General features: G+C 40.6%; 2 protein-coding genes across 2 annotated transcripts in view; one reads left to right on the top strand and one right to left on the bottom strand.

The window, feature by feature from the left end:
* Window positions 1-1,677: 1,677 nt before the first annotated feature.
* On the bottom strand, window positions 1,678-17,108 carry tirap (toll-interleukin 1 receptor (TIR) domain containing adaptor protein). Its single transcript, XM_056234259.1, has 3 exons — window positions 16,883-17,108; window positions 12,057-12,671; window positions 1,678-1,797 (listed from the first exon to the last, which is right to left on the bottom strand). The coding sequence occupies exons 1-3, from the start codon at window positions 17,034-17,036 to the stop codon at window positions 1,739-1,741; spliced, it is 828 nt and encodes a 275-aa protein (XP_056090234.1). The 5' UTR covers window positions 17,037-17,108; the 3' UTR covers window positions 1,678-1,738.
* Window positions 17,109-23,703: 6,595 nt separating this feature from the next.
* The window catches only part of gemin7 (gem (nuclear organelle) associated protein 7), a 653-nt gene continuing 136 nt past the window's right edge, over window positions 23,704-24,220 (top strand). The window contains exon 1 of the mRNA XM_056234263.1: window positions 23,704-24,220. This exon is cut by the window's right edge and continues 136 nt beyond it. Coding sequence (XP_056090238.1) covers window positions 23,784-24,209 — 426 coding nt within the window. The 5' untranslated portion in view covers window positions 23,704-23,783 and the 3' untranslated portion in view covers window positions 24,210-24,220.

Raw genomic sequence — 24,220 nt, 5'->3', positions numbered from 1 at the left:
CTGGCTTGCAGAAAATGTTAATCAACATATATTATTCTCATCACTGTCTCCTGCATATGGGCCTTGCTAAAAGACCCAAAGAGAAAAGTCCACGAATTGATCCATCTCTCTCTTTCTCTCTTTCTCTCTCTCTCTCTCTCTCTCTCTCTCTCTCTCTCTCTCTCTCTCTCTCTCTCTCTCTCTCTCTCTCTTTAGATGGACTGAAACTCCTTATTTCTATAAAAGATGAAGATAAAGAAAGATAAAGAGGTGAACTGTCGCCACAGAGGTCTTAAAAATGATTGTGTATATATAGAGAGAGAGACCGGGGATGAAAGAAACACCTTTTGTTTGAGCATTGGTAACTCAGTGGTTGTTTGTGCAGGATCTCTCAAAATGTGATGCATGCAAAGTTCAATTGAGGCGTATAATATTTTGATCCGATAAGACATGCGCATAAACAATGAGTCATATTTGCCACAAATCCCTCAATGTGCAACAAGAAACTCATAAGGGGTTACTATCTTTATTAACTATCCCCACCCCTTTAACAGTCATAACTTGGCTAACTGTTTTAGCATGTGGGTTTGAAGTTAGCATGAATGCAAAGCATCAAATTAAACTAGAGAGACAGCTACTTCAAAAACTGTATCTATTAAATGATTGCTATGCAAAAAAAATTACTTTAATTCCTGAAAATCAGGGTTTTTTTATGTACAATGTTGTAACATCACTTCTCCTGTGAGCTCAAAAGGCGGATGCGAGAGTGTTGATGACATCCTCACGGCTCTTTTCTGAACTGACCACATGTTACAACACTACACACACACACACAAGAAACAAAATGAGCATTGTATCAGAGTGGGCTTAATTTTAAAATACAACATAATCTTATATAATCCTCCAAACAAACCAGCTCTTTATAAGTAAGTGGTTTTTCTCTCTGCAAGGTTTTGCTGTCATACTTACACTTCTCTGATTTCATCTGTGAACCCGCAGTAAAGTTGTATTGTACAATCAAACACTTGTTTGTGGATTTTTCGACCAATTTAATGCAGGCTTTATTGAAACTGTGTTGAACGCTTGGAGACATATTTGCCGATGGGGATTACGACATGTGACATGTTATTTGCCAAGAACATTTAATCATAGCTGTGCAGTTCTTTGAGGTGTCCTGTTGGTTTTCTAATCCAACTGTGGCTTAAACCCATTCTGAAAGCATTGAAATGCCAGTGAAGCATCTTCTTCAAGCCACAGTTTCAACCACAGATGACAAGCAAACATGAGCTCTGTGGTTAAGATCATATCTGCATATAGTAACACTGATGAGATCATTCATCGCTGCAAATGCCAGTCATGTCATTTATATATGGAGCTGGTTTAATGTCCTTCTGTGCATATGCATGTGTGTGTGTGTGTGTGTGTGTGGGTGTGTTTGAATGAGAGCATCATTTTAAAATAATTTTTGGTAGGGTATATTACATAAGCACTTTCTCTAATCTGACTTTGACCTAAAAACAGAAAGGGAAACATGTCATGCTTGAGCTCATGCATTGTGACTTTCTATTGCCATCTAGGGCTCATTTCACAATATATTTTTAACACAATATAAATGTTTACATGAAAGCCTGGGGTAACACCCATGATATGGAAAACAAAAGGAGGATATATGGTACAACTCGGCTTGTTTGGGTGTCACTTCTTAGAAGTGAAGAATAGCGTCATTGCGGTGAATACAATGAATGTTGATAGTGTCTTCTCAGCTGTTGGAGTGAGACTCATTGCTGGGCTTTTCCTTCTCACACATGTCCTTCAAATCTGGAAATAAAAAATAAAATAAAAAAGGGGAAAAAAAAGAAACATGTTGTTGAGAATCTATATTCTGTTTCCAGACGAGACAAAACATAATTATCTCCCAAAATCAGTGTGGGAAAGTTATAAATATAAACATTCCCATCTGGTTTACATGAAATTAGGCTTTATCTCTGATGGGAGAACATTTTGGTCACAGCAAAACACTTTCTCCAGTATAGCCTTAAAGTATAAGAGAACAGAATCAGGAGGAAAACAAATTGAAATTCATAATTTGTGGCACGGTTCAAAGTGTAAAAGCATGACACGTTAGGAGAAAAGGTAAAACTTTTAGTTAATAACATTATTATTTTATTTCATTATTATATAATTAAATTATTGAAATTATTGCATTTGCACATGAGTTGCATTACTATGGATTACTTTAAATTTTTATTTAATTTAACATTTAATTTAAAATTCAGCAATATTATTGATCTGCCTGCATTGACACCATTATATAAGAACTGAACTGAGCTGGACGATGACATCACTGTTTTATCCAGAGCGGCTTTAAATATAAATGAACTAAATTAATAACTTTTTTACAACAAAAATGAACCATCACTGAACTTACTCACGCTGGACTGTGACGCTATTTCCATCTGGAAAAAAAACTTTGATGCATTATATTCCTGTTATCTCTGCTTTAAAACAATCAGTATTATAAAAAGCGCTATATAAATAAACAACGCATGTGACTTGACTTTCATGATACTTTTTTGTCCGGTTTTTGAACTTGACAGTATCACCGGTCAGGAAGAGAGCAGGGTGGACATTCTGCAAAATATCTCATTTTGTGTTTCACAGAACAGGTTTGCATCATATATGTAAATATACGGTGTGTATTATGACTGGAACACTGTATCTAATCGACATCCAGAATATTAAGACACATTGTGGTTTAATATCATGACAGTTATGGGTCGTGATACGTACTAGGAACCAACGAGCTGCAGAAACGTGTTGTCAGTCCCCTTGTGGAAAAGAAGTGCACTTTAGCATATAAAGAGTACTTATTGCAGAAATAATATACTTTAAAAGAATATACAGTACTTAACTGCGAACTGAATGCAATGTTTTCAGCACTTGAAAATGTATAGTTTAACTAGTAACTAGCAACTTAAGAGTGTTTGACCCACTTAAGTAGTATTTTCATAATTCTACTGTTTTTGAAATATGGTTAAAGCGTACTTCTGAATTTAACAACAAGCATATACGATAAACTATACTTCATTGTCATTTATATTGAAACTTGTGTGTCACGTATTTAAGAAATAATATACTTTAAAAGAATATACACTGCGAACTGAATGCAATGTTTTCAGACACTTGAAAATGTATAGTTTAAATTTATATTAAATGCAATTAGTTGAGCTTGTGTGTACTTTGACCAACTTATTTAAATATATTTGTAATCACACATTTGTAATGATGAAGTTGCCATTTAAAATATATTAACTTTAAATGTAGTATTGCGTATAAGTGTACTTTAAAGTACGACAAAAGATTATTAAAACATAATTATTTTTAAAAAGTAGGCTACTTTAAAGTAAAATTTTGACATTGTTATGAAGTGTGTTAAGAAAGTCGTGGAAGTGTATTCTCTTTAAGTGCACTTAAGGGGCCCATCATTATTCCATTAATATTATATTATCTTCAAGTAGTTTATATAAAGAGCTTTTAAGATGTGAAGTACACTACAAGTACAATAATAAGCACACCGTTTAAAAGGGTCATATCTGAATTAGTTCTGGAGTCTTTTATTTTGTATCTTGCTTCATTATACTGTCTTGTCATATCCTCCTGAGACCCAGAAAAAAAAAGTTTTTTGAATTTAGTTTTTTTCCATGTCATCACACTGTTTAGAGCACAATAAACAAATGGTAAAAAAACATATATATAAAATAATATTTTATTCATACGTTATGCTATGTCCTCTGTAGTGGACGCCAGGACTAAGTTGTTTAAAAAATAAAATGACATGAAATTATATGTATAGGCAAAAACAATGGGATTTTTTTTTCAATCACCAATACATTTTGGGGTTTCAGGATTTTTTCAACCAAAATTTGTATAAAGATTATTCTCAACTATGTTATGAAAGAAATAATGGAATGAATTGATACACCATTTTACTTTTTGCAATATGTGGGTAAAATGGCCATAAGTTAATATTCCCATTCAATGCAATGTATCTATACACTGTATCTAATTTGCACATTAATGTGTTCTGGGAGCAACATTTAATGAAAGAATAAAGGGTAATAATTGGAGTAATAATTGGCAACATTTTAATAATAATATCTAACATTTCATAGGAATATTGATGTATAATTTATTTCCATATTCACTTGTTGTGTCTCCCAGAATGCCTGATAAACATGATTTTAGTCCTGATGTCCTCTACAGTGGACACGTTTGAAATCAATGCCCTGTTCTGTAACAGAAAGTTTTTTTTTTTTTTTAAACCCCTTAACATTTTCCTGAGATGTTGTTTTATGAAATACAATTTGAAAAGTAGTCCAATTTATATTATAATTACACTATATTATCATATTTCCATAAGAATGCTACATTTGATCACTAAATTAATGTCAGACATTTTTAAAGACCAAGGAGAAGTTGTTTTCATGGTGAAACCTCCAAACATTTGGTATCTCTGAAAAGTCCTGAATGTGCTCTTTACAGGACACCCAGGTTGTGTCATGTGACATGTATGATGTCAGAGAAATTCACTAAAATATAATGTCCACTACAGTGGACAAAAGTCTATTCTTGGGTCCCAGGAGGATATGGTTTGAGGCTGATGTGTCTTGTTATCTTCTTAGTGTTTTTTTCTGATGTAACTTTGTTCTTCTGTAATGTTTTGTATATACTGGTACATGGCCATTGTTATTTAATGAAGTATTCTCACCTTGTCTAGAGCTTTGATTAAGTTTGGACTGTTTTGCAAAGCAATAAAGCGTGTTCAGGATCACTACAACCTCCACTCACCTGAGCGTCACAGTTCACACTATAGCCAGCAGGACATTTGATTTATTAAGAGATTGCTTTAGTGTTCCAGCAAATAATGTCATAAAGGTTTCAAATAACATGTGATAGAGTGAATGATGACAGAATTACATTTTTAAATGCCTTGAACAAGAGTGCAATGGTGATGATCACCCACACTCAATAAAATATTAATGCATCTGAAATCAAATACTTCTCTAATTTACAGCAGGCGAAAAAAGCACATGACAAAAGAAGTTTGTCTGAATTCGCAGTGCTCATAAGAGTAGGCAAAAAATACTCGGATGAGCGTCTACTGCTTCCCGTGAGATGCTGAAGTGTGCATATAATGGACACTTTATGATTTTACCATTAGGATTTATGAATGGAGGTCATGTAATAATGTCAGCATGGTGGAAGTAGTACATCCAGATCACATTTATATTACACACATTCATAGGATACTATTTATTACATACTTTTATAGTGGTTGCAAAGTAATTACTTATTCATTATAAGTCTGACACAGCCAAACAAACTTATAAACTTAATGTGAGGCATATTAACTAGTCATACATAAATGAAATAGATAAAATTTCTGCACTCAAAAAAAAAAAAACATGGCATATTATTAACTATTTGCATTTTTAAAATGCATTATTCAAATCAGCATAAATCATGTCAGGATCTGAGTTTATTTGTTCATGTTTCGAGTGTTTTTGATCAGTTTTCTGTCCAGGTCATGTCTGAATGTCATTGTTTATCTCTCAGTTTGTTCTATTAGTTCAGTCATCCTCGTTTCTAACAATACTAACACTTTCTCTTCTATTCTATTTTTTTTATTTATATATTAGATTAAACTGAGAAGGGTCATAGCACTTGCATATTGTTGCCCTACTGTTAGTTTAACTGCTTCTATTGTTCTCATTTGTAAGTCGCTTTGGATAAAAGCGTCTGCTAAATGAATAAATGTAAAAGTAAATGTTTCACCTGTTTGTCTCCATAGCCACTGATTTGATTAGGTTCCTCAGATCAGGTGTTAGCTCCTCAGTTTGAGTATAAAAGCCCTCAGTTTGAGTTAGTTCTTTGTCCTGTATTGTCTTTATGTAGTAGAGTGTGTTTTTGATTTTGATTCTCCTGCGTTTTGATTTAAGACTTTGTATCCCCACTTCCTTGAGTGTAGTGTGACTAGAACACACCAGAAACGTGACAGTTCATTGTGAAAACTTGCATTTATTCCATTAAAAAGTACACTCACCTAAAGGATTATTAGGAACACCATACTAATACTGTGTTTGACCCCCTTTCGCCTTCAGAACTGCCTTAATTCTACGTGGCATTGATTCAACAAGGTGCTGAAAGAATTCTTTAGAAATGTTGGCCCATATTGATAGGATAGCATCTTGCAGTTGATGGAGATTTGTGGGATGCACATCCAGGGCACGAAGCTCCCGTTCCACCACATCCCAAAGATGCTCTATTGGGTTGAGATCTGGTGACTGTGGGGGCCATTTTAGTACAGTGAGCTCATTGTCATGTTCAAGAAACCAATTTGAAATGATTCGAGCTTTGTGACATGGTGCATTATCCTGCTGGAAGTAGCCATCAGAGGATGGGTACATGGTAGTCTCGCGTAGCCAGACCTTCAGACTGACGGCTGAAGGTCTGGAATTCATAGCAGCTTTCTTTGGCCAAGGCCCGCCCATAAGGCCGTTTGACCGACATGTCAAACAACCAATTACAGTTCGTTTCGTTCAGCGTCACGTTTCGGGGCGTGGAAATATCCCCACAACAACAGACCGGCGTGCAACAAGTCAGTCAGCATAGAAAATCAAAGGAGGAGAAGAAAACTTCAAGAGTCTATGCCGTGAACCTCGCATACTTTTGAGAATCCTACATTTAGCTGATCTTGATAAATGCTCATTGTCACTCATGTAAACACAACAGTTTATCTTCCGCAATCACACGTCTGCGCTTTGTTTCCCGGCGGACCGAAAATAAACGCGACACTCGCGCCCCCCGGAAATCCGATAAAATTCAACCAGTCAGATGACGACTTCGACATTCCTGAAGTGTTTCCAGTTAAGTGTACCATATGCATCAGACGTTTAGCCAACGTTCCGTGGGCGTGACGTCTGAGGCTGAGACTAGGTACATGGTGGCCATAAAGGTATGGACATGGTCAGAAACAATGCTCAGGTAGGCCGTGGCATTTAAACGATGCCCAATTGGCACTAAGGGGCCTAAAGTGTGCCAAGAAAACATCCCCCACACCATTACACCACCACCACCAGCCTGCACAGTGGTAACAAGGCATGATGGATCCATGTTCTCATTCTGTTTACGCCAAATTCTGACTCTACCATCTGAATGTCTCAACAGAAATCGAGACTCATCAGACCAGGCAACATTTTTCCAGTCTTCAACTGTCCAATTTTGGTGAGCTCTTGAAAATTGTAGCCTCTTTTTCCTATTTGTAGTGGAGATGAGTGGTACCCGGTGGGGTCTTCTGCTGTTGTAGCCCATCCGCCTCAAGGTTGTGCGTGTTGTGGCTTCACAAATGCTTTGCTGCATACCTCGGTTGTAACGAGTGGTTATTTCAGTCAAAGTTGCTCTTCTTTCTTTCTTTCTTTCTTTATTGTATTTATATAGCACAATTTATTGCAACTACAGTTGCACCAATGTGCTTTCCAGCAATAACAAATAAAAAGTAAATACATGGACATCACACATCACACATACATAGACAACATAGGACAACAACAGAGGATTTAGCCTCAACGCCCAGAGGAATTAAACGCCTGAGTTAATAGGTGGGTTTTCAGTAATGATTTAAAACTGGAAATAGTCTGAGCCAATCTAATGTGAACTGGTAACAGATTCCAAAGTTTCGGGGCAGCGATCCCCGAAACTGATCCCCCCCCCCCCCCCCCCCATGTTTAAATCTGGATCTAGGGATCGTTAAGAGTGACTGATCAGAGGACCGTAGGGATCTATTTGATGAATAACGTTTCACTAAAGGATCAAAGTATGCGGGTGCCAGACCATTTAAGGATTTAAAAACAAACATTAAAAGTTTATATTCTATACGGAAACGGATCGGCAACCATTGAAGAGAGTACAGAATTGGAGTAATGTGCTCACGCTTTTTTGTACCTGTCAGTAGCCTAGCGGCCGCATTTTGGTCTGTCTGCAAACGCGCCAACGCTGTCTGGCTAACTCCTGTGTAGAGAGTTTTACAATAATCGAATCGTGAAAAAATAAAAGCATGAATCACTTTCTCTAGGTCATTAAAAGAAAGAAAGCTCTTTACCTTGGATAGAAGTTTAAGATTAAAAAAGCAAGATTTAACTACAATCTTTATTTGCTTATCGAATTTGAGGTCTTTATCAAATAGTACGCCTAAGTTCTTCACAAGTGGCTTATTGTATGGCTAAGGGACCAAGATTGTAGCTTAGAGAAACTGTTTTTTCATTTAGTCCAAATAAAATTATTTCTGTCTTATTATCATGTAGTTTCAGATAATTTAAAGCCATCCAGCTTTTCACATCATTTAGACAGTCCAAAAGCAGATTTAAAGCATTCTTGTTGAATGGCAAATAAATCTGCCAGTCGTCGGCATAACAGTGAAAAGAGACACCATGTTTATTGAAAATAGAACCCAATGGGAGCATATATATCAAAAACAAAAGAGGAGCAAGAATGGACCCCTGTGGTACACCACAGGTAAGTGGAGCTAACGTTGACAAACATTCGCCAAGTTTAACTGCAAAACTACGATTTGTTAGATAAGACTTAAACCACTGAAGGGCCATTCCTCGCACTCCAACATGGTGTTCCAAACGAGAGACCAAGATGTTATGATCCACTGTATCAAATGCTGCACTAAGATCTAATAACACCAAAATTGTTGAGGATCCTGAATCAGCACTTAATAGGATATCATTATGAACCTTTAAAAGAGCAGATTCTGTGCTGGTGTTTTTCCCTGAATCCAGATTGAAAGGCTTCAAACACAGAATTATTCTCTAAAAAGGATTGTAAATGACTAATAACTACCTTAAAACCTTTGAGAGAAACGGTAATTTTGAAATTGGTCTAAAATTAGATAAATCTGTCAGATCCAAGTTCGATTTTTAAATAAAGGTTCCACTATAGTGTGTTTTAGATATGCTGGCACGGAACCCGTAGCCAGACAGCAATTTATTAGGATCAAAATATTAGGGCCAATGACATTAAAAATCTGTTTAAAAATATGGGTCGGAATAACATCTTGAGGACTAGAAGAAGGCTTCAAATGTTTGACTATCTTCGCCAGGGTCGAAATAGACACAGGCTCGAACCGATAAAAAACAGCAGAGACAGTCGCCGGCGGAATTAAAGGATCATGAACAGAGGGCTGAATAGAAGATCTAATACGAGCAATCTTATCCATTAAATGTATGCGAAAGGTTTCACAGGTTTGTACAGAGACATCAATACCATCTGAGGCTGGAGGATGTATCACAGCATTCAATGTACTAAATAAAACTCTAGAGTTATGGAGATTTTTTTCAATAAGATCAGAAAAATATTTGTCCCGCACAATTTGAACCATTTCCTGATATTTTGACAGCAGGTCCCTATAAATGTCATGAAAAACTTGTAGCTTATTTTTATTCCATTTTCGCTCTGCACATCTACACAACCGACGAAGAGCACGAGTGGCATCATTTAACCATGGTTCTAATTTTGGTTTAATACGTCTAGCCTTCATAGGTGCAATAGAGTCTAAAATATTGGTAGATGTAAACGTAAGAGAAGATAATAGCTCATCCGCACACAAGTGCGATGGTGAGCTTTCATAATACACATTGGAAATGGCAACCTCATTAAACATACTACAAAAAACTTCAGTAGTTTCATAGTACGACCCCTGAGAGGGGACACACAGGATTTCCCCACAGGGTATGATAGAGAAATTTTAAAAGCAACCGACTTATGATCAGAGAAACCAGTATCCGTAATTTCAAGATCACATACTGATAAACCATAAGATAAAACTAGATCCAGGGTGTGACCATGTTTATGTGTCGGGCCTGTCACAGACTGGACAAGATTAAATGAATCAATAAGATTTAAAAAATCTCTTGCCAGCACACTTGAGGGACAACACACATGAATATTAAAATCCCCGATCATCAAGAGTCTATCATGCTTCGTCATGAGTCCCCCTAAGAACTCAGTGAACTCCGAAATAAAGTTGTTATTTGTTTTAGGTGGTCGATACACCAGCACACATAGCACCGGATTTTGTAAGTCAATTTGCATCAGCTGAGCTTCGAAGCTTGTGAAGATGTTTGTCTTCATGTTTCGACAGTCAAAATTCTTTTTAAAGACTGATTCAATACCTCCTCCACGGCGACCAGTGGTACGGGGTGAGCTAAGGAAATTACAGTCCAGTGGTACAAGCTCTGTGAAAGGGCTCTGGTCGCGACCATTTTGGCCGAGATCGATTCATACGCTGGCCGTGACGCATAACACAGCGAGCGAAAATTATTTTGATTTACTCCCCCTCTGCGGAGATGAGGTAAAACTACCTGAGAAGGAGTTTGGTTTAGAATCGGGCACAGCAGGCTGAATCCAGCGGGATCGCGGCTCCACGCAGTGCCAGAAGATACACCGATCCGAAACCGGGCCACAACGGCGGACAAACAGCCAGGAGCGAGGCACCGCCAGAGACGCCATGTACACGTGGGGCGGCAGTGGCTCAGTGGTTCATGTAGGTTGTCTACAAACCGGAAGGTTGGTGGTTCAATCCCCGGTTCCACCTGACCAAGTGTCGAGGTGTCCATGAGCAAGACACCTAACCCCGGCTGCTCCCGACGAGCTGGATGGCGCCTTGCATGGCTGACACCGCTGTCGGTGTATGAATGAATGGGTGAATGTGAGGCAACATGTAAAGCACTTTGGTGACCATTGGGTCTGTTAAAGCGCTATATAAATGCAGTCCATTTACCATCCTCCATCTAGTAGAAATCCCGCCTCGCTTTCCGTGTCTGCGTCGCCGTTTTTTCCCGGAGGTGGCATAAGATAGCCGGCGAAGACTCTCTGGTATGGAAAACTCAAATGGAGGAGCAAAAGTAGTCGACTCTCTTAGGCCCTGTCCACACGAAAACACACTGAAACCGAACATTTTTGAAAACCCCTGCCAGGGTGAGGATTTTCAGAAACGCCGGTTACAGTGTTGTCGTGTAGACAGCGAAACCGGGGTTTTGCCTTGCGACGTCAGACTGTGCGCCATTATCCGCTGTGTTTGACGTCAGATTTGCGCTTCTGATTGGCCAACGTGGCTTTACGGTTAAGGTTCATATCGCCTGCTGGCGTGGCATGCTCTTGACCGCGCTTGATAGCGTGTTTTTGCGTTTTCATGTAGACAGAGACCGAGCATGTGTGGACGGGATTTTTTTTTTAAACCCTGTAGGAAAAACTCCGGTTATAAAAATACCCGTGTCCGTGTGGACAAGGCCTTAGATCCTGTTTAATCAGTTTTTCAACAGAGTATCGAATAGTGAGTAATGTTTGTTTGCCCACAGGACTGCTGCATACTGGATGTTTTTCCCTTTTCACACCATTCTTTGTAAACCCTAGAAATGGTTGTGCGTGAAAATCCCAGTAACTGAGCAGATTGTGAAACACTCAGACCGGCCCGTCTGGCACCAACAACCATGCCACGCTCAAAATTGCTTAAATCACCTTTCTTTCCCATTCTGACATTCAGTTTGGAGTTCAGGAGATTGTCTTGACCAGGACCACACCCCTAAATGCATTGAAGCAACTGCCATGTGATTGGTTGATTAGATAATTGCATTAATGAGAAATTGAACATGTGTTCCTAATAATCCTTTAGGTGAGTGTATGAAAGTGGTTAAAATATGGCCAGTTGAAATGTATGAGATTGTGAACAAACTGGGTTTATTAATGATAAATGTGGTTATTGTTTTTAAAATGCAGTACTATTGCAGAAATCTTACCTATTTCATTTATGTACGACTGACAAATATCCATCATTATGTATATAATTATGTTAAAACTGTGTAATCCAAAGGGATGGTCATTTTATATGCAGGTCATTTTTATATGCTTAACTGTAGGCCTAGATATTTTTGAACCTGCAACCACTAAAAAAATATAATCCATAAAACACAGAGTCGCCGATTCATTTGTATAGACCAACACAATATTCTACTCACAATGAAGCACGGTCTTGTACACTTGAGAGTAGCCATACTCTTTGTTCACATTCAGATCCACAGTAAAGACATAGCGCAGTTCCAGCGGGATCTGGGATCTGGGCATGTTTATAACGGCAGGGATGATCCTCTGGGATATGGGTCCCTCAGACAGGACCTGGTGCATCTGATATAAGCACCACTCATCCTCCAGAAAGTGTGGGGTGAGCAGAAGCACCCAGCAGTGGCTGTCCCGCACGGCCCGCAGGATCTCAGTGGACACAGCGCCGCCTAGAGGACAGTCCCGGTCCTGCAGGAAGCAGCGCAGGCCTTTACAGGGATCTTCAAGGAAACCGGCCAAACTCTGTGCTAGATCAAAGTCCTTCTCAGTGTGACACAGATACACGTCAAATCTGCGAGATGAGCGTGAGGATGAGAAGAGCACCGAGGGAAGAGGCTCTTCTGAGACAGACGGTTTCGCTGACGTCGAAGGTTTAGAGGAGGAAGACGAGGAAGAGGAGGAAGAGGAGATGGACGTGGTGTTGGAGTGTCCAGATGAGCACTCCTGAGAACACGTGCTTGCTTTGCTTTGGTCCGACTCATTCCTTTGTTTTCCAAAACGCTGACGAAACCAGCCTGCAAAATAAATGAATAATCAACCTCTAATACACAGAAGCATGGATATGTTTAACATTACCTGGTTTCTATGTATTTTAAATATTTATCAAATAATTAGTTTTGTATATAATATATAAAATGTATCACAACTCTTTTGTCAAGTACCGGTCAAAAGTTTGGAAACATTTTTGAACACACATTGTGATCATTTATTTGATCACAAATACAGAAAAAACTGTAATATTGTGAAATATTATTACAACAATTTAAAATAATGGTTTGCTATTTGAATATTTTTAAAATACAATTTATTTCTGTGATGCAAAGGTGATTTTTCTGCATCATTACTCCAGTCTTCAGTGTCACACGTTCCTTCAGAAATCATAATGAGATTTATGATCAGTGTTGGAAATAGTTGTGCTGCTTAAGTTTTTTATAACCTGTGATGCTTTTTTCAGGATTCTTTGATGAATAAAAAGTTTTTAAAATAACAGCATTTATTTAAAATAGATTTTTTTTTTGGTCACAATACACAATACCATTCAAAAGTTTGTAGTCAGTATTATTTATTTATTTATTTTTGAAAGAAATTAATACTTTTATTCAGCAAGGATGTGTTCAAATGAAAAAAAATTAATATGTATATTAAGATGTATAGTCACGATGTGGGTTCATGTCTTGTTCCTGTCTGTCTTGTGTTCCCCTCATTATTGTGTATTTGGTTTAGTCCTTTCTAGTTTTCCCGCTCCTCGTTTGTGTTCATGTTTTCCACCTGTGTTCTTAGTTAATTGCCCACCTGTGTCTTGTTTCACTCACCTGGTCCTCTGTATTTAAGCCCTGTGTTTTAGTTCAGTCCTTGTGAGTTCTTAATGTTGTAATGGTTGCTTTTTTCTGTGTCCCTGGTCTGAGTTTCTTTTGTTTGTTTTATTATTAAATGTGCTTGCAATTGGATTCATCTCTCCGCTTCATTCCTGCCTGCTTCGTTACAGAAGAACTCACCAACACTGAATCCAGCAGCATGTTCGCCAGTGTCTCTTCTCCAGCCACTGAGCGGAGGAGAGGCCACTCTTTTGAGGGGACCCGGTTGGTCAAGTTTCGTGGTACACGTGGAGGCCTCAGTAGAGGAGGTGGTCGAGAGGAGCCCCGACACCACTCTCCACGCTGGCCACTCTTCGACCCTGGGTTGGTGATGTCTTGCCCAGGGCCCCATTCGCCGCTGGTTCCGTCCAGTCCAGAGCTTCACGTCAGCCACGTCCAGCCAGAGACTGTTCACGTCACGTCTGCCCAGCCAGAGACTGTTCACGTCACGTCTGCCCAGCCAGAGACTGTTCACGTCACGTCTGCCCAGCCAGAGACTGTTCACGTCACGTCTGCCCAGCCAGAGACTGTTCACGTCACGTCTGCCCAGCCAGAGACTGTTCACGTCACGTCTGCCCAGCCAGAGACTGTTCACGTCACGTCTGCCCAGCCAGAGACTGTTCACGTCACGTCTGCCCAGCCAGAGACTGTTCACGCCACGTCTGCCCAGCCAGAGACTGTTCACGTCACGTCTGCCCAGCCAGAGACTGTTCACGCCACGTCTGCCCAGCCAGAGACTGTTCACGCCACGCATGCGCCGCCTGAGCCCTCAGTGACCGCAACACTGGCCATTATGGCCACAGCCATGTGGTGTGTGTGGGCTACGCACACACTTGAGCCGGTGTCCGCCGATCCTGCGCCAGAGCCCGCCGATCCTGCGCCAGAGCCCGCCGATCCTGCGCCAGAGCCCGCCGATCCTGCGCCAGAGCCCGCCGATCCTGCGCCGGTGTCTGTTCCTGTTGATGACCCCATGGCTGCCCCTAAGAAAATTTTGGGGGGGGTGCAGTAGGACCCTGGATGGGACCGTGAAGGCCGCACCGCCATGGCCGCCCGAGGGGTCTTCACCGCCGTCGCCGCCCGAGGGGTCTTCACCGCCGTCGCCGCCCGAGGGGTCTTCACCGCCGTCGCCGCCCGAGGGGTCTTCACCGCCGTGGCCGCCCGAGGGGTCTTCACCGCCCTGGCCGCCCGAGGGGTCTTCACCGCCGTCGCCGCCCGAGGGGTCTTCACCGCCCTGGCCGCCCGAGGGGTCTTCACCGCCCTGGCCGCCCGAGGGGTCTTCACCGCCCTGGCCGCCCGAGGGGTCTTCACCGCCCTGGCCGCCCGAGGGGTCTTCACCGCCCTGGCCGCCCGAAGGGTCTTCACCGCCCTGGCCGCCCGAAGGGTCTTCTCCACCGTGGCCGCCCGAACTGCCTGCTCCACCCTGGTCGCCCGCACAGCCTGGTCTGCCCACGCTCCATGGCCCAGGTCCACCATGACTATGTCCTGGTCCCGTTCCCCTGTGCGGGCCTGGCCCTCCATCCCTCCCCCGGGACCACCTCCGCGTCACCACCCTCCTGAACTATTTTTTTTGTTTTGACCCCATGGCTGCCCCTAAGAAAATTTTGGGGGGGGTGCAGTAGGACCCTGGATGGGACCGTGAAGGCCGCACCGCCATGGCCGCCCGAGGGGTCTTCACCGCCGTCGCCGCCCGAGGGGTCTTCACCGCCGTCGCCGCCCGAGGGGTCTTCACCGCCGTGGCCGCCCGAGGGGTCTTCACCGCCCTGGCCGCCCGAGGGGTCTTCACCGCCGTGGCCGCCCGAGGGGTCTTCACCGCCGTGGCCGCCCGAGGGGTCTTCACCGCCCTGGCCGCCCGAGGGGTCTTCACCGCCCTGGCCGCCCGAGGGGTCTTCACCGCCCTGGCCGCCCGAGGGGTCTTCACCGCCCTGGCCGCCCGAGGGGTCTTCACCGCCCTGGCCGCCCGAGGGGTCTTCACCGCCCTGGCCGCCCGAGGGGTCTTCACCGCCCTGGCCGCCCGAGGGGTCTTCACCGCCCTGGCCGCCCGAGGGGTCTTCACCGCCCTGGCCGCCCGAAGGGTCTTCTCCACCGTGGCCGCCCGAACTGCCTGCTCCACCCTGGTCGCCCGCACAGCCTGGTCTGCCCACGCTCCATGGCCCAGGTCCACCATGACTATGTCCTGGTCCCGTTCCCCTGTGCGGGCCTGGCCCTCCATCCCTCCCCCGGGACCACCTCCGCGTCACCACCCTCCTGAACTATTTTTTTTGTTTTGATGGGCGTCGGGAGCCGCCCATAGGGGGGGGGCTATGTCACGATGTGGGTTCATGTCTTGTTCCTGTCTGTCTTGTGTTCCCCCCATTATTGTGTATTTGGTTTAGTCCTTTCTAGTTTTCCCGCTCCTCGTTTGTGTTCATGTTTTCCACCTGTGTTCTTAGTTAATTGCCCACCTGTGTCTTGTTTCACTCACCTGGTCCTCTGTATTTAAGCCCTGTGTTTTAGTTCAGTCCTTGTGAGTTCTTAATGTTGTAATGGTTGCTTTTTTCTGTGTTCCTGGTCTGAGTTTCTTTTGTTTGTTTTATTATTAAATGTGCTTGCAATTGGATTCATCTCTCCGCTTCATTCCTGCCTGCTTCGTTACATATATAGTTAGAAAAGATTTCTATTTTGAATAAATGCTGTTCTTTTTAACATTTTATTCATCAATGAATCATCAAAAGAGTCTCACGGGTTCCAAAGAAATATTACGCAGCACAACTGTATCAAATCAGCGTATCAGAATGATTTCTGAAGGATCATGTGACACTGAAGACTGATGATGATGAAGACTTGATGAGCATAAGAGACTTCTTTCAAAAACATTCAAATATATCCATACTTTTGACCGATACTGTGCATAAATTTAAAGTTACTGACAGCCCCTAAAGGGACCTTTGCAAAAAATAAAACAATATATAAACTTTCACGTACACATGAATGTCCCTTTAGGGGCTCTGTACAAGAGCACCATGAATTTTACAATTATTTTCATCCCAACAGGACTCTAGACTTTTGACCTGCTGAACATTATCTAAAGCTTTACAGTAATGCTTATATCACTGTATTGGTGTTGTAATGTCCCACAATGACTGAGTGTTAATGTTAAAAGTGAATCATGTGTCTGCACTGTTTTGTTGTGCAATATCGCGACGACTGTGTCTTACAGCTCGAAATAGTTTTATGTAAATTTTGATTCATGGATCCTTTTTTTGCTGTCGTAATGTCAGTATCTTCTTGTGCTCCTGCTATCACAATCCAAACTCTTTATTTTTCCTTATAATTCTTAACTTCTGCCTTTATGTATGATAGACAAGACATTGCAACACGAAACTGAGACTTACCCATAATGCTGCTGGTGCGGTTTTCCTCCATTCTTCTCCATCCTTTCAAGCTATAAACTACAACAAGCACATGCAATATTGTACAGTACTGCACCTCATACCATACACACAACAGTAATTGTGTGTACGATAGAAAAAAAACAGTAATTTTCATACGATAGAAAGAAACTGCATGACATGCACCGTGTCGTTTGCGTAATGTTAATATCAGTTCCACATTTTTTCCTGGATCACTTTCACTTTTTTTAAGCCTGAATAGTTGTACATTTGTGATTGTTTTGAAGTATACTGCAAGTTAATATAGTCATTATAGCATATTCAAAGCATTATCAACAGGTACAATGTTAGACAGTGAGTAGATCCGCACTTACGGTTGTTTTAGGATGGAAAGAGAGATCAGGTCGTCATGCAGGCTCGGTGCAGAAGATATTTGAGGAAGTTCACACCATCGGAAGCGATGCGTCATTATGCACATGACAACATAACTTATGGCCGTTTTAACAAAATCATGATGATAACAATAACAAATAGGAAGACCATTTACAAAAAGAGGAAGTGCAGAAAGAAAAGGGTGTAGTTTTGATTTGGATTTACTATTGGCAGTCCAGTGCATTGCTTGAGATGGATCACAGAAAACTGAAACTAAAGGAGAAACAGTTTCCATTCAAACTTTGTGTTTTGTTGGGATTCCCCCAGTTATGAGAAATGGGTGGGGTCAATGATTCAAACAAGTCCAGAAATGAGTCAACTGTAGGAAGCTTTTTCACGCGCCAGTTACTTCATTAATATGCACTTGCATTCAACATGCATTAACATTAATAGGAACTACTAAATAATGTTACTTCGTTAACAAATACCAAAAAGTTCCATGGTTTTGCATCATTTTAAGATGTAAAAATGTCTGGATTGGGCAAGAATAAAAAGAAATTATGTTTTTATTGTTATTTAATAATTATCATAATTTGTAATTAACTTGTATTATTAATTATTCACTCAATATTCAAGAAACAAGGAAAGAACTTTGAAACTGAAATATGGAAATATAATAAAAATAGAAAACAGATGGTTGCTCAGTCTTCCGTAAGACTTTAACTCTCTGTATTTTTTTCTATATTTACCCCAAAAGAATCCTGACTTAGAATTTTCAAAACAATGTTCACAGAAAGTTATTTGACTGCAATAAGTGCTTTTTTTTAACTAGAAAAGAAAGCTAGACTGACTTAACAGAGCCTCAATCAAAGTCTGATTCCAACTTGAAATGTAGCCAATCCCTAAATTCTGAATGTTGCCGAACCGTGATCATAACAAGCAAAGTATATATGTAGCCTATGTGTGTGTGTGCATGAAATGGAGGTTGGTGTAGTCTTTTTCCCCCTATATTAGGGGCTTTCCACAAAGATGGTTCCCCTAGGAGAGTTTCCTGTATTCGGCAGTAGGAACTCTGAAGTGACGTAAGCCGCGCTTGTTGTTGTCGTTGTGACCTTTATTTTGCGTCAAGGGCGTCGGAAGCAAAAAAAATGTGGGTGGGTCATCCTCCAGATTTTTTTTTTACTGGAGTAGATTAGGGGTGTTCCCGAAGCCAAATACCTTATCTAAAATATCTATGCAATAATGAGTGAAGTGAATGAGTGAGAGTAAAAATGAAACGAGCGCAAATCCGTCTATGCGTGCATCTCTCAGAAACCACAGCTTGGCAAGAGTAATTTCAACTCAAATAGGATATTGTATATTATTGTATGTATTTTTAAATGATTTAAGCTTTGTTCAATATACAGGCTACTCGAATTAATTGAATCAGCACAGCACGACCACAAACCAAACGTCTCTGCGCGTCTCCGTCTCAGCAACCAGTTCTAGCCTATAATCAACTAAGATTAATATACATTAATTACTACATGATGTGTCTATTTAAATGTTTTCGTATGATGTCCTATAGGAACCTGAGACTCGCGCTTAGGACACATAAAACTCGTCTGGGAAAGCGGCACTAAAAGATGCTTTAAAACTTTCACAGAGACATCAAACAGAAAGCACAAAGCCTTTCTTTAAAGTGAATTTCGTTTTGTATTAATTGTATCTTAATTTTAATCAAAGGTTCATCAAACAATTGCCTGGATTTAATAAATAAGAAGTAAATATAGCAGACAATAATCACGACACGGAGGCGCCGGCGCATGACCTGGAGCTCGTCTCATAGATGAACCGAAACTCAGTGTATAAGGTAGCCTACTTGCCTCACAGACCAGAAAAAATATATATATAGTAAGCTTTCAAACAGAACAATTCAAAAAGAAAAAGAAAAACAGACTGCTCTGCTTATCCGAATGAAATGTGCATTTCTCTCTGGCAACGCGCCTTATACTGCAAAGATCGCAGTCAGCATCGTCAACTTCATTTTTGCAGCCGACACACACAAAAACACGTGTTTATTAATAAACAATTAAAATGTCTCCTTGCTATATTTGACATATTCATAATCATTACTTTTGCCGGTTCTTTGTGACAGCTTTTAGGTGCTTTATTGGCAGCGCCACCCTTACATGTTACATGAACGTGTCACACCGCGTCACCACACCTCCAAAAGAATCGAGGTTTGTATCGAATTGTGTGTCAAAAATCGTGATACGAACCGAAATGTGGGTTTGGTGTATCGTTACACAGCCCTATCAAATATAGTAACGCATTTTTTGGCGGTAACGGTAACGGCGTTATTAAAATGGGAATAGTAATTAATTAGATCACTGCAAGTGACTGAAAAGTGAGCAGACATGTGTGCTGAATTAGAGACAGTAAAGGTGAGTGGGTCCAATATCATTGGTCTTAAAAAGTGGGTGGGTCTTGTCCCACCCATATACAATGGTTCCGACGCCCATGTTTTGCGTTGGATTTTCTCCTCAGCGTAAAGGTTATAGGCCCATCTATCACTGATTTACATGTTCGTAGAGTTAGTTTCTGGAGTAAATATACAGGTCCTTCTCAAAAAATTTGCATATTGTGATAAAGTTCATTATTTTCCATAATGTAATGATAAAAATTAAACTTTCATATATTTTAGATTCATTGCACACCAACTGAAATATTTCAGGTCTTTTATTGTTTTAATACTGATGATTTTGGCATAGAGCTCATGAAAACCCAAAATTCCTGTCTAAAAAAAATTGCATATTTCATCCGACCAATAAAAGCCCTGCCCTTGATAAAACACAGTGCACCAACACCAGCAGCTGACATGGCACCTCAGACCATCACTGACTGTGGGTACTTGACACTGGACTTCAGGCATTTTGGCATTTCCTTCTCCCCAGTCTTCCTCCAGACTCTGGCACCTTGATTTCCGAATGACATGCAAAACTGAGCAACAGTCCAGTGCTGCTTCTCTGTAGCCCAGGTCAGGCGCTCCTGCCGCTGTTTCTGGTTCAAAAGTGGCTTGACCTGGGGAATGCGGCACCTGTAGCCCATTTCCTGCACACACCTGTGCACGGTGGCTCTGGATGTTTCTACTCCAGACTCAGTCCACTGCTTCCGCAGGTCCCCCAAGGTCTGGAATCGGTCCTTCTCCACAATCTTCCTCAGGGTCCGGTCACCTCTTCTCGTTGTGCAGCGTTTTTTGCCACACTTTTTCCTTCCCACAGACTTCCCACTGAGGTGCCTTGATACAGCACTCTGGGAACAGCCTATTTGTTCAGAAATTTCTTTCTGTCTTACCCTCTTGCTTGAGGGTGTCAATGATGGCCTTCTGGACAGCAGTCAGGTCGGCAGTCTTACTCATGATTGCGGTTTTGAGTAATGAAACAGGCTGGGAGTTTTTAAAAGCCTCAGGAATCTTTTGCAGGTGTTTAGAGTTAATTAGTTGATTCAGATGATTAGGTTAATAGCTCGTTTAGAGACCCTTTTCATGATATGCTAATTTTTTTAGACAGGAATTTTGGGTTTTCATGAGCTGTATGCATGGGCGTCAGTTTGGTTTGAAATGTGGGGGGGACAGAGACGCATTCGGAAGGGCATTTTTTTTTTTTTTTAAAGTGCTGGGTACAATGACGCATTCATTCTTTTTTCTCTTTCGCGCAGGTCATGGTTTGAAAGACGATGTCCTGTAGCTTACTGATTTAAATAAATAAAAATGTATACAAAGATGTGATGATGTCCGACCAAAAATGTGATGGTACTTTGGGTTTAAATTTAATTGGTCGTAAAATGAAATCTAATATAATGTTGTTAGTATCGTGAATTTTTACGTGAATAAATACATAGATACGTTCTTATGTATTGTAATGGTCCAGTGGCAGAATTTTTGCCAACCGTGTCGGAGGTTGAGGGTTCTAATCCGCACTCGTATAGTTTTTTTTTCCCCTCATCAAAACCGATAATGTTTATCATCAAGAATCTTGATATACTTTATCACTGATAAACATTATCGGTTTTGATGAGGGAAAAAAAACTATACGAGTGCGGATGGATTAGAACCCAGAGAAGCAGGGACACGTTTGTGTGCATTTTGAATTGTGATTTCTCTGGAACGAATAGAATCTCCGCAACGGATTGAAGCGCGCGTCCGAGTGAAGACAACACATTTCAGCGCTAGATCGCCTCTTATTTAACAAATGAATGAAACGAATGCTGCTAGTTAACTGGAGATGTTTTATTTGTATTGGTACATCCGTGACGCGAGATGTTTCAAAAGTGGTGGGGACAATATCGACCCTGGCAAAAAGTGGTGGGGACATGTCCCCCCCATCCCCCCCCGTAAATGACGCCTATGGCTGTATGCCAAAATCATCAGTATTAAAACAATAAAAGACCTGAAATATTTCAGTTGGTGTGCAATGAATCTAAAATATATGAAAGTTTACATATTACATTATGGAAAATAATGAACTTTATCACAATATGCTAATTTTTTTAGAAGGACCTGTATAATCTGTGTGTACAGTACACAATCTTTTTTTTTAAATGGCTGTTGCTGGTGTTTCGCGTGCGTTCGGCCAATCCGCGTAGCCTACACTAACGTCACGGGACTCACGGGTAGTCCCTAGTGCGGGTTTAGACCGACTCTGAAGTAGGAGTAAATTAGTTCCTCCAAAAGGAGTTCCTAGAACTAAAATCGTTTCTAGTTCCTGCGGTGCGAACACGGCGACATCCGGGTACTTCCGCCAATAGTTCTAGGAACTATTGAACGGTTCTTTTTTTTCTTCCTTTTTTTTATTAAACATTTACTTACGAGATACAGAACTGAAGATCCATAAGCCAGAAAAAGAGCCAGAGGTACAGGGACTGATAAATATTACATCACATCTAAATTCAGAGAAAGAACAAAATATGAAGTAGGCCCTATCAATTAGAAACAATTCTACCCATAAAACATAAAATAATACTAAAATAAAGAAATTATTAAAAAATAATAATAATAAACAACGTAGAAAAAATTATACAAAAACACCACAAATTGAGCATACATTCAAAGTTTTAGTAGCCTTTTTGTTACAAGAGGTAGATAAAGATTTGATATAGATCTTAACATCATTTTGAAAGTGAAAAAAATTGGGGGTAACTTTCATAGTTTTACATATGTGGACACAATATTTTGGAAGCAAAGAAAAATAAATTCTCATATTGCTTCTCAAAAATGAAAAACCCAAACAAAACATCCTTGAAATAAAGCTCAAAGTCTTTATATATATATATATATATAGTTTACAATGAACTGGCAAATGTCTTGGCAAAGTTTTCTTGTATGATCACAATGCCAAAAAAGATGTAAGATAGTCTCTGGTTGTGAATCACAAAAAAGTACAATTTGCATCTATACTTAGTTTAAATTTTGACACCATGAACGTTTTGACAGGATACTATTAAAAGTTACATCCGGTGAAAACCCCTATTGTGACATATCTCTGGAACAAGAACAATTGTAAAAAAAAAAAAAAAAAAAAGGAACAAATGTACTTGATTTTGTCTGTGGGGATTTGATTGGATGGTTGGGGTTTGCTATTGGCTGATCTGATGTGAGTGACAGGTTGCCCCGCCCTCATTATAAGAGAAGAGAAGAGAAGAGAAGAGAAGAGAAGAGAAGAGAAGAGAAGAGAAGAGAAGAGAAGAGAAGAGAAGAGAAGAGAAGAGAAGAGATGCTGCAAGAGGGAGGGGAAGATATACTGATTCAAGATTACGAGGAACATGAATTAAAAAAAATATAATAATGATGATGTGCACGGATAAATCATTCAAAATAAATACCTCAATATTCCATTTAAAAAAAAAGAATTGTCTATTTTGATTTCATGTTCGAAGGAGAGGGACCTCATATTCAAGGGGAAAGAGACTTGAGATTTGGAGTGTTGCTTTTGACACGTCAATCATTCGTTCCTTCTTTTGAAGTTAAACTTTATTTATTTATTTGTGTATTTATTTATTTGTAGAAACAATTGTGTAAGTATTTTTGTGGTAGGCCTATAATTTATAATATAAATTGTATTTTATTTGAATTATTATTGTTTAAAAAAATCATTTTTCTTTTCGCCTCTGCAATGTCTTACAATTCTGCAACCTTGTAAAGTTTGCTGGGGTGGAGCGGTATATTCTTATTGTAAGATATTTAATTTTTGTATCAAACTCATTACTCAATAAAATAATTGTTTAAAAAAATATGAAAAACAATCTTGTGCATGCATACATAATTTATAATAAATACTGCAATATTCCACATAAAAAAAAATCATACGAACTTTCCGTTTTGATTTCATAACGCCTTGTCTGGCGACTTCTTTTTGCTCGGCTTGATGACTTTTATTTTGAAAATACAAACCGGATATGCAGAGCTCATACTGAATACTGAACGAGGTACGTAAACAGCAGTTGCTGCAACGGATGCCACTTTATATCTTTAAAGTAAAGTCACCATTAGCACATGCAAGTTCGTGATGTGTGTGTGTTATTTAATCAGATCAGTATGAAGACTCCCGTCAGTGTTCTCCGGCTTCCCCGCGGCCCGGACCCAAACAGCCGAGGTTTCGACCCGAACTCCCCGCGCTTCATCGCTCTGTGTCCCACAACACTCTCCTCCTCCTCGTCGTCTTCATCGGGAGCTGTTGATGAAGAGGAGCAGCGACTGCGCTCAGATCTGCGCGAGAGATTTCTGCGGACTCTCTTATTGATGACGGACAAACACGTCGAGTTCAACATGCACGAGAAAGTGCGCGTGCGCGCGAGGTTCGGCGCCTCGGATATAGACGTCCTGAACTTCCAGGTGTCTGGTTTGGAAACTCCTCTCGGTGTTCAGAAAGAAGCTCTTCTGCGATGCCAGGATGTGATTTCATGCTCGTTCGAGCTGTGAGAGTTGAGCTG

The sequence above is a fragment of the Rhinichthys klamathensis genome, unplaced genomic scaffold, assembly GCF_029890125.1.
Source record: "Rhinichthys klamathensis goyatoka isolate OS25496 unplaced genomic scaffold, OSU_Roscu_1.1 h1tg000391l_1, whole genome shotgun sequence".
In the NCBI taxonomy this organism is placed as follows: Eukaryota; Metazoa; Chordata; class Actinopteri; order Cypriniformes; family Leuciscidae; genus Rhinichthys; species Rhinichthys klamathensis.
This window is presented reverse-complemented; position numbering and strand designations above follow the sequence as displayed.

What these genes read in the sequence shown, in the direction of transcription:
- tirap (XM_056234259.1), bottom strand. Translation starts at nt 17,036, where the DNA reads ATGAAAATTACTGTTTTTTTTCTATCGTACACACAATTACTGTTGTGT. An exon ending in CCGCACCAGCAGCATTATGG is followed by an intron (nt 12,672 to 16,882) that starts GTAAGTCTCAGT and finishes TTTATTTTGCAG; the next exon opens with GCTGGTTTCGTCAGCGTTTT. An exon ending in GTACAAGACCGTGCTTCATT is followed by an intron (nt 1,798 to 12,056) that starts GTGAGTAGAATA and finishes TTTTATTTCCAG; the next exon opens with ATTTGAAGGACATGTGTGAG.